The sequence below is a fragment of the Mus pahari genome, chromosome 2, assembly GCF_900095145.1.
Source record: "Mus pahari chromosome 2, PAHARI_EIJ_v1.1, whole genome shotgun sequence".
Classification (NCBI taxonomy): Eukaryota; Metazoa; Chordata; class Mammalia; order Rodentia; family Muridae; genus Mus; species Mus pahari.
The window spans coordinates 103,445,080-103,456,351 of NC_034591.1; the positions used below are offsets into that span (position 1 = coordinate 103,445,080).

The 11,272-nt window shown below is 43.8% G+C and overlaps 1 protein-coding gene across 3 annotated transcripts in view; it reads left to right on the plus strand.

Moving 5' to 3' along the window:
- The window catches only part of C2H2orf42 (chromosome 2 C2orf42 homolog), a 33,861-nt gene that overhangs the window by 13,465 nt on the left and 9,124 nt on the right, over positions 1-11,272 (plus strand). For all 3 annotated transcript variants that reach the window (XM_021190232.1, XM_029535570.1, XM_021190233.2), the window contains exons 6-8: positions 1,814-1,918; positions 6,240-6,347; positions 10,973-11,073. In XM_021190232.1, coding sequence (XP_021045891.1) covers positions 1,814-1,918; positions 6,240-6,347; positions 10,973-11,073 — 314 coding nt within the window. The remainder of the gene's footprint in view (positions 1-1,813; positions 1,919-6,239; positions 6,348-10,972; positions 11,074-11,272) is intronic.

An 11,272-nucleotide genomic window follows, 5' to 3' on the forward strand; every position in this document is an offset into this window, starting at 1 on the left:
CCTTTGGAAGAGCAGTTGGGTGCTCTTACCCGCTGAGCCATCTCACCAGCCCTGAAAACAAAATTTTTAAAGTCCTAAATTACACTTTTATTTGGTTTTGTGATACAAAAAATTGAACCAGGGCCTCCAGATGGCAGTCATGTGCGTGACACCAAGTCTCATGGACCCAGCTCTTCATTCTGGTCTCATTAACCTCTATCCCTTGTTACTTATTTCTCAGTAGTTTATTCCAGGGCTTTTAGATTTTTGCCATTTCCCTTTTATTTGATGATAAGTTTTCATTTCTTTTGCCTTTCTGAGTAAAGACGTTTACTGTTAAGTGTGAAGAGACTGTAGCAACTCATAATGAATTACCTCCCTTTTTAAATTTTTTAATATTTTTGTTTTTTCAAGACAGGGTTTCTCTTTGTAGTCTTGGCTGTCCTGGAATTCCCTCTGGAGACCAGACTGGCCTTGAGCTCACAGAGATCTGCCTGCCTTAGCCTCTTGAGCAGTGAGATTAAAGGCATGTGCCACCACTACCTGGTCAATACCTCCCTGATTTTAATTACTATTTGTATTAAACTTGAACAAGAGTTTTGCCTGTGTATATGTCTGTATACTGTATGCATGCCCTATGCCCCCAGAGGCCAGTGGAGCATCTGACCCCCCTTGGAACTAGAGTTGTAAGCTGAACAATTGTAAGCTACGTGGTTCTGAATATCAAACCCAGTTCTTCAGGAGCAGCCACTGGATTAACCTCTGAGCCATCTCTCTAGACCCTGGTTTGCTTTGCCTTGGTGTGTGTTGCCCTTGTAAATCAGGATGGCCTGGAACTCACAGCAATCTACTTGCTTCTGCCTCCTGACCACTAGAATTAAAGGTGTGCACCACCTCACCTGGCTATTCAACCTATTTTTCTCAAAACTCCCTGAGTAGCTACATATGGCCCTGAACTCCTGCTCCCCCTGCCTCTGTTTCCCAAATGCTGACATAGGCATATATCATCACTCCTGTGTTACAGTCACTTTTATTACAAGGATGTACCATCACATCCAGTATACATGGACCTTTTTGTTTTTTTAGTTTTATAAGGCTGGAGAGAGGCTCAGCAGGTAAGAGCTCTTGGTACTCTTGCAAAGGCCCCAAGTTCAGTTCCAGAATTCACATTGGGTGGCTTACAAGCATCTGTAACTCCAGCTTCAGGAGATCCAGTGGCCTTGCTGGCCTCAGAGGCCACTGCATGTACATGATGTATATAGAGAGATATGTAGTTACCTATGTATATATCTATAAGTAAAAATGAATATTAAAATACATCTTATCACACTGGATATCATAAAATATATACTTGTTATATGTCAATTAAAAAGAAAAAACCCTTAAACCTATTTCACTCAATTTCTCTGTATTTAATATTTTTTTAAGATTTATTTATTTATTATATGTAAGTACACTGTAGCTATCTTCAGACACTCCAGAAGAGGGCGTCAGATCTTGTTATGGATGGTTACGAGCCACCATGTGGTTGCTGGGATTTGAACTCCGAACCTTCAGAACAGTCAGGTGCTCTTACCCACTGAGCCACCTCACCAGCCCCACTGTATTTAATTTTTATGTTGGGTTTTTTTTTTTCTATATAAACTACTTCAAAATTTCAAGCTTCACTTAATTGTTTATTTTGAGCCACCATGTGGTTGCTGGAATTTGAACTCAGGACCTCTGGAAGAGCAGTCAGTGTTCTCAACCTCTGAGCCGTCTCTTCAGCCTGTTCATTTTGAAAGAAAAGTAAAGTTAATGAAAAATTTGTTTTGTTTTTTTTTCCTTTTTCTAGTCTGTGGTCAACTGTTAGATGAGGCACAAGTGACCTTGTCCTTCCAAGACTGGCTGGCCAGTGTCACAGAGCGCATCCATCAAACCATGCACTATCAGTTTGATGGTAAGTATGCCTGAAGTGGGAGATGCCACAGTGGTATGTGGCAGTTCTTCTCTGATTTATAGGAAAGCTAAGTGAGCGTGGGGCCCGAGCACTGAGGAAAGACTCAGTGTGGCCGTCCTGGAGCTGGAGGGTTGCCCAGAGTCTCAGGCCAGCCCGAGTTACAGCCCGAGACCTTGCTCTGTTGTTTTAAAGGAAGTAGAGGTATAGCTTAATGTTAAAGCATGTGCCCTGCATACATAAGTCTCTGGTCCTTTCCCCAATAGTAAGGAAAGAACAAGCTAAGCAGGTGGCTCAGTGGTAAAGGCACATGCTGTCAAGCCTGGCAGCCTGAGTTTCATCCCCAGGATTTGTGAGGTTAAAGGAGAAACCAATTCCCACAAGTTGTCCTTTGACCTATATATGTACACTGTGACCCACATCTTTTCCTCCACCAAAAAGAAATAAATATAATACAAAAACAGCAAACAAGCAAACGAAGAAGACATCAAAGTTGAAAGAACCAAAGAATCATTATCAAATGATTAATTTAATCATAATTGGACTACAGGACCAACAAAGTGGAGTTAGAGATAAAAGAAAAAAAGAGCAGCAGATAAAACCTGTAAGTCTGCCTGGGTCTTTGTGTTTATGTCTGGTGTGCCAAAGCTTTAGATTGTGAATGAATACCTCTTGAGCCTCCTGGAAGTGAGAGCAGAGGTGGGCGAGACTTAGTGCTCATTCCTTGAGCACATTGTAGGTGGATGGAGTGGCAGTTTATCTCCATTGTCAACTTGACTAGATTTGGGTTCACTCAGAAACACAGCACTGAGTGTTTACGAGGATGATGACAGAGATTTAACTGAGGTGACAGCATCCCATGGGCGCTGTACCACCATTCACCTACCTCTCTGCTTCCTGACACTGATGGTGATGGGTCCAGCCACCTCACACTCCTGCTGTCCAGTGCTAGAACCTCTTTGGCTGTCATGCCTTCCCTACTGTGAACATATATCCTTAAACTGTGAGTCACATAGGCCCTGTTTTCCTTAAGCTACTTTCATTAGTATTTGTCCAGCAGAATTCTTAGTACAGGTTTGCTAATTTGTCAGGAGATGAAAAGCTCCATGCTTTTTTGAGGAATCTTGATTATATGACCACTAGAACCCACCTAAAAAAGGTTCAAGCCGGGTGTGGTGGCGCACGCCTTTAATCCCGGCACTCGGGAGGCAGAGGCAGGCAGATTTCTGAGTTCCAGGCCAGCCTGGTCTACAAAGTGAGTTCCAGGATAGCCAGAGCTACACAGAGAAACCCTGTCTCGAAAAATAAAAAACAACAACAACAACAAAAAAAGGTTCACTCTGGCTTTGGGAGGTATGAACTTCTAATTTCCATGCTGAAAGGGTGGCCACTTGCTCTAGTCTAATTGGCAAGCTTCAAGTTTTCATGAGAAAACTTGTCTCAAAAATCCAGTTGTGCATGGGCAGTGAGATGGTTCAACAAGGAAAGGCGCCTTTCTACCAAACCTGATGGTCCGAGTTTAATCCCTGGAACTCAAGGTAGACAGACAAACAGACAAAACCGGCTTCTGCAGGTTATCCTCTGACACCACACCCTCCCCCCAACACATAGGCTGCATGTGTGCACGCTCTTGCACGCACATGCACGCACACACACACACACACACACACACACACACTAAAACAAATCAGGACTGGAGTGATAGCTTAGCAGTTAAGACCATTTATTGCTCTTTCAGAGGACTTGAATTCCATTCCCAGCATCCACATGGTGGCTCCATCTCCCCAGTTCCAGGGGATCTAACACCGTCTTCTGACTTCTTCATGTACATACTTATTGCACATACAAACAAGCAGGCAAAATACTCATATACATAAAACAAAATTTAAAAAAATGTTTTAATAAGCAAAAAGCCACACAGACAGCAAAGACAGAAACACAGTCCTAAGAAAACCTGTAAGTTCACCTCTGGCCTCCACACTGCTTTCAAGTACATGTATGTGTTCCTGCACACATAAACCCACAGCACAGCTGTGCACACTAAACACTGAGTTTTGACATTGGCATTCTACAGTCAAATAAAAGTAGGCAAAGCCAGCTGGGTGTGATGATCTGCACCTAGAATCTCACAGGAGAATCCATTCAAAGTCTTACTCGTAGGTGGTGATACACATCTCTAATCCTAGCACTGGAAAAACACAGGCAGTTGGATCTCTGTGAGTTCCAGGACAGCCAGGGATACACACAGAAACCCTGTCTCAAAAAACATAAAAACAAAAATTAGTAACACTTGGGAAACAGGCAGTTTGACATCCATGCATTCCAGGCTGAGGAAAGCCACTTATAGTGACTCTGTCTCAAAAACAAAACAAAACAAAAATGTCAAAAAAAAAAAAAGTGAATATAAGTCTTTTCTATTCTAATTCTTTAAAAAAAAAAAAAGTTGTTTTTTTTTTTTACTTGTTTGGAGTTCCTGTTATTTGTTTTGTTCTGTTTTCTTTACATGTATGTTTATGACTCTGTGTGTGTGTGTGTGTGTGTGTGTGTGTGTATGTATACATGTGTATGCACCATATTAGTGCAGTAGATAACAGAAATTGAAAGACTGTGTCAGGCTTCCCAGATCTGGAGTTCCAGGTGACCATGAGCCACCTGTCATGGGTGCTTAGTGCCAGCTCAGGTTCTCTGGAAAAGCAGCAAGTGTTGAGCTATTTATCCAGCCCTCTTCTTTACTTTTTTGTTTTTTGTTTTTGAAAGCTATATAGCCAGAGTGATCACAAACTCAGAACCCTGCCTCAGCCTCTAAAAATGCTGGCTTTATACTGTCCTACTTTGCCTAATAACTCATTTAATATATATTATTTAACATTTTAGAAAAAATAGACTTATTTTATTTGAATGGGTATTTTGCCTGCAAGTATGTATACATACCACATGCATCCCTGGTATCTACAAAGGTCAGAAGAGGTAATCAGATCTCATAAAGCTAGAGTTATGGATGTTTGTGAGCCACCATGCGGGTGCTAGGAACCAAACCTGGGTCCTCTGCAAGAGCAACAAGTGCTCTAAACTATGAACTAAATTTCTTTTCAAGTTAACCAGTGGTCTTTCTCTCAGAGCCAGGCATGCTGACACACCTGTAGTTCTAGCAATCATGGGACAGAGGAAGGAGGAGCCCTAAGGGTTGAGGTCAGTCTGGTCTCTGTAGTGAGTCAAATCCAAACCCTGCCTGTGCTACAGAATAAAACTATGTCTAAGCAATGTCCAAAGCTCTGTGCTTCTCTGTGGAGCTCTAGATGTTTATAATGTCTAAATGTCTGCTGGAATTTAGAAAAGCTCAGGGCTCAGCTGCCTCCCAACAAAAATCTGTTGACTTTTTCTTTATCCGAATTACTTTAAGAGATTAGGATGTTTTCTTATATTTTTGTGTTCCCTGGAGTCATGGTTGGACTGATGCTGACTGAACCTGCAGCCACCTAACCCTGTAATCTTAGCACCCATGTCCTGGCCATGCAGGGGAGAGCAACTTCCTGCTTTGCTGAGACTGAATACAGCCAGCAAGTGCCTGGGCATAGAGGCCAGGAGTCAGTCAAGTAGACAAGGCAACCAGAGGCTCCTTAGCTCTGCTGACATGTTCTCATTTCATATGGCCTTCAAGGGGAGAAGTCTGCTCTGGTGGTGGCTGCACAGCTGGGGCTCTGAAAAGTCATCCTACCAGGCAGTGGTGGCGCATGCCTTTAATCCCAGCACTTGGAAGGCAGAGGCAGGTAGATTTCTGAGTTTGAGGCCAGCCTGGTCTACAGAGTGAGTTCCAGGATATCCAGGGCTATACGGAGAAACCCTGTCTCAAAAAATTCAAAAAAAAAAAAAAAAAAGAAAAGAAAAGAAAAGAAAAGAAAAGAAAAGAAAAGAAAAGAAAAAAGACAAGTCATCCTGGGTGGAGGATAGGTGTGTTACACGCTAGGGATGAAGAATAGGCTGATAGAGCCCTTAGCCTTCAAGGGCCCATCAGTCTTTCTACCTTTGAATAAAGAAACCTCAGGGGAGGGGTGGTGGGTTTTCCATCTTACTTGGTTGGGAGAGGAGACATGTATGCCATGGCCAGTGTGTGGCAGTCAGAAGACAACTTGCAGGGATTGGTTCTCCCTTTTCACCAGGTGATCAAGCTGTGCAGCAGGTGCCCTTACACACTGATATGTCTCCCCAGCCTGCCCACACCAGATACTTAGGATCACAGCCCCATCCACTCCTTTCCTTTCCCCTGTCTTTGGACATCAAGAAAACAACCAAGTTTATTCAAATGACATCCTTCTCTTTTCTGCAGGCAAACCAGAACCCCTGGTGTTCCACATTCCTCAGTCCTTTTTTGATGCCTTGCAACAGAGAATATCCATAGGAAGTGCAAAGAAGCGGCTCCCCAACTCCACCACAGGTACGGGGCAGGGGGCGTCCTCTGGGAAGAGTAGTAGTAATTGTGACTAGAGAACTATGTGTGGGAAAATCTCTGTGGAACTTTTCAGGGTTAGTATGCCTGGGCAAGTTAATGGGGACATGAAACTTTTGGCTATTAGCTCTTAGAACAGTGAATATCCCTCCAAAGACAGATACTTCTTCCAGTTAGAGTAAATGGAAACATTCAGTAGATGTCGACCTGGGAAATGATGAGCAAAGACTGGTTGATACTTCTCAGTTTGGTACAGTTTCCACAAAAACATCTGAAGCCCCAGCAGCCAAAACCTAAGGAGGTATGCATAGATATGGCATCCATCAGTATGCAGATGGATCTGGGATCCCACTCTCTCGGCAGATCCCTAAATGATGGTCAAGATATGATTGTTCACTAGCATTTTCCAGGGAGTTTAAGGGGAGCTTTCCAGAAACTTTGGTCTAGACAAAACATTTCCAGTAGTACATTAAAAATATAATTCCAGCTGGGCAGTGGTAGTGCATGCCTGTAGTTCCAGCACTTGGGAGGCAGAGACAGGTGGATCTCTATGAGTTAGAGGCCAGCCTGGTCTGTAAAGTGAATTTCAGGACAGTCAAGGCTACACAGAGAAACACTGTCTCAAAAACTAAAAACAACAACAACAAAATGTAGTTCCAACCTGGCATGGTGGTACCTTTCATCCCAGCAGACATGAGGCAGAAGCAGGTGGATCTCTTAGTTCGAGACCAGCTTGGTATATGGAGCAAGTTCCAAGACCACCAGGCTACACAGAGGAAACTGTCTCAAAAGAAAAAAAAATTTAAATTAAAAAAATACACACACAATATATATATTCCTTAGCCAATACTATTAGAAAGAGCCTCCACCTGTAAGATTGGAACAAAATATCCTCAGAAAGTTCACGGGGAGAGGGGAATGTACACACCAAGCACTGGGGAGTCAGAGGCAAGTGACTTTCTGGGAGTTTGAGTCCTACCTGATCTACAGACTGAGTTCCAGGACAGCCTGGACTGTTACACAGAGAAACTCTGTCTCAAAAAAGCAAAACAGCAGCCGGCGTGGTGGCGCACGCCTTTAATCCCAGCACTTGGGAGGCAGAGGCAGGCGGATTTCTGAGTTCGAGGCCAGCCTGGTCTACAAAGTGAGTTCCAAGACAGTCAAGGCTACACAGAGAAACCCTGTCTCAAAAAAATAAAAAATAAAAAAAAAAAACTGGGCAGTGGTGGCGCACGCCTTTAGTTCCAGCACTTAGGAGGCAGAGGCAGGTGGATTTCTGAGATTGAGGCCAGCCTGGTCTACAGAGTGAGTTCCAGGACAGCCAAGGCTACACAGAGAAACCCTGTCTCGAAAAACAAACAAACAAAAGCAAAACAGAAACAACAAAAGAAAGCTCATGTGGCAGCAGTAGGTGACTGGTCACATGACATCCACAGGAAGCAGGGAAAAATGAGTGTTGGTGCACAGCTCACAGTCTCCTTTTTGTTTTATTGAGGACTCTTTTAATCATAATATGGTACAACCCATATTAGGATGTGGTCTTCCTACCTGGTTAATCTATAAATTCCCTGAAAAACATCTCAGAGACTTGTTTCCATGGTGATTGTAAATCTCATCAAGTTGACAGTTTTATCAGTCACAAGACACCCATTGGTAACTTGACACTAGTGCACATCACTATAAACCTTGACATTCATCTCTAGTTCCCATAGGAACATGGCCATCTCATAATACAAAATGCTTTCAGTTCAATGTCATAAATTCCCATAGGCTCTTAACAGTCCCAGCAGGTCTCATCTAAGACTCAAGTCAGTCTTAACTGTGAACACCTACAAAATGGGAACCTACTCTGAGTATGCGATAGCATAGAATAAACAGCCCTATTCTAAGATGGAAGAATTGGGGCATAGCGAGGAATGATTGGATCAAAGCAAGACTGAAGCTCATCAGGGCAACACTAAATCCTGTACTTCTTTGGGCATCTGGGACTCCAAATGGCCTGGGGAGCCCCACCCCTCCAGTTCTGTTGCCTGAGGACACTTAGCCTCTATCTTGAGCCAGGTCCACTCCACGTCTGCAGCTTTCCTCCACAAATGCTGGATGGTACTGCTGTCTGTGACATCCTGGGTTCTCACAGCAGCTTAGGCTCCACCTTCACACCTCTGCTCAGCAGCCTCTCACAATACCAGTTATGCCATACTTCGCATCTCACAATACCAGTTATGCCACACTTTGCCTGACTTCAGTGCTCTCCAGAACCACGGCACAAGACTCCGTGTTCCCTCAGTCTTGCAACTTTACTACCTTCAGGACTAATATCTTGGACAGTGCCGCTAGCTCAAGATGGACCTGACCTCCTTCATCCACAGTTGCAGTGGCCATTGTGTGCTGACTCTGGGAAACACTCCTAGGCAGGAGTTTGAGCAGGGAACCCTTTCCTTGCCATCCTCAGTGTAGACTATACTTTCTAATGAAGTTTTACTTTCACAAGTTGGAGGCTTTGATGTGTGAGGTCTTGCCCTCAAGAACCCTTTCCTGTTGTCCCAGTACAGAGTGCCATGTTGCTTTTTAGTGGCATTAACCTAACCTAACAGTTACAGCTACTTTTAATCCTGCCTTGTCTCTAACTTTCAACTTGCTCATACTCTTGTTGCTTGAAAAACTGCACACTTTGATATCTTCTCTGCTCCTTTTCTGTTCTTTCTCGCCCAGGGACCTGAGTAAGCATTGAGCCATAGCCATTGTGTACAGTCTGACTACCATCTGTCTTAGGAGGAACACTCTGTCCATTCCTTAATAATCCAGCTTCACCCAGGCTCTTGTGACACAGGCCAAAAAAAGCCAGCTTCTTTGCTTGAATATGAGTATCTAGTGAGCCGGGCATGGTGGCACACGCCTTTAATCCCAACACTTGGGAGGCAGAGGCAGGCAGATTTCTGAGTTCAAGGCCAGCCTGGTCTACAGAGTGAGTTCCAGGACAGCCAGGGCTACACAGAGAAACCCTGTCTCGAAAAACCAACCAACCAAACAAACAAACAAAAAATGAGTATCTCCTGGCCTGGTTCCTGAGAATCCTCATTCTTCTCTGAAAGCACATGAGCCAGGCCTCTCTTGGCACTTCAGTCTTCTGAGTCCCCATCAGAGTGCCCACTGGGCTCTATTTACAGCACCCTAGGCTTTTCTAGCTCACGGAGCCAAACTCTTCCACATTCCTCCCACAAACCAGTTCCAAAGGCCCAATAACCAAATAGTCACGATTATCAGAGCAACAGCCTCACTTAGTTCTTGTTACTTGTCACTGTGATGAAACACTGACAGGAAGTACCTTGTGGAAAGAAGCCTTTGTTTTGGCTCACTGTTTAAATATAGTCCATGTGGTAGAGAAGGTGTGACACCAGGAAAATGAGGCAGCCATCACACTCTCTACAGCTAGCAAGCAAAGAGATGAATCCTGGGACTTAGCTTGCATTCTCTTTATTCAGATTGGGACCACAGTCTGTGGAGCGATGCCACCCACAGTTGGGGTGGGTCTTCTCACCTCAGCACAATCTAGAAACTGTCTCATACACCTGCCTAGAGGTTTGTGTTGTGCTGTTGATTCTAAGTCTAAACGAGTTGATCATAAAGATTAACCATTATGCCAGGCATGATAGCAAATATGTTTTGTTTAATCAAAGCACTCAGGAGGCAGTGGCAGGTAGAGCTCTGGGAATCTGTGGCCAGCCTGATCTAAAGAATGAGTTCCAGCTCAGTCACGGATATACATGGATATAAAGACACCAGCAAACATAAAGATTAACCATCACAAATTTTGAAAAAGGGAGACTTTTTAAAAAAGATTTATTTATTTTTATGTATGTGAGTACACTGTAGCTGCCTTCACATACACCAGAAGAGGGCATTGGATCCCATTACAGATGGTTGTGAGCCACTATGTGGTTGCTGGGAATTTAACTCAGGACCTCTGAAAGAGCAGTCAGTGCTCTTAACCTCTGAGCGACCTCTACAGGTCCAAGATTTTATTTTTAGAGTAACTTTTTAGAAATAAAGATGGGGGGGAGAGAGAACCATCTGGTGGTCAACAACCAAAAGTAATGATAGCTAGAAAGGAACGGTGTGTCCTTAGTAAGTTGTTACGTGATACAGCAGTGACACTGTGAGGCTCAAGTCTAGATTTGAGTTATGCAAGCTATGAATGCACACTGACTTGAGACCCAAAGACCTTCATGTTCATAGCTTATCTGTGTAATTTTAAAGGACTCTGATTTGACCCATTAGATCTCATGTTGTAAGAGGTTTTAAGAATGAAATTCTGTGCACATAACTCTACCACACATAGGAACAGTAGCCCACGGGCCTGGGTTTGTCCTAACACTACAGAAAAGAAGCCACAACAACAAACTATGTAAACAAGTTTCCAAGGTCTAAAAGGAAGGAAGCCTCAGCCTTCTGTGTTGGAGGTTCATTTCCTGTGCTCAGCCAGTGCCTGCCAGACTGTTGCACACTTGCAGGAGGTCAGGATCCAAGGAGAATGACTGTACTGCAGTGAGCTGCCTGCACACTGGGAGGGCACTGCCTCGATACTCACATCTGTCCCTCCCTTCTTACTGCAGCTTTTGTTCGGAAAGATGCCTTGCCACTGGGAACCTTTTCCAAGTACACCTGGCATATCACCAATATTCTGCAAGTCAAACAAATCTTAGACACCCCAGAGGTAAGAGTTTATTCCTCAGGAGCCCTCTATATGTGTGTGTGTGTGTGTGTGTGTGTGTGTGTGTGTGTGTGTGTGTGTGTGTGTGTGTGTAGACACACATGCACACTTGTACATCTGGATACGGAGGCTAGAGGTTCACATTAGATATCTTTTTCTTTTTCTTTTTTTCATTTTTCAAGGCAGGGTTTCTCTGTATAGC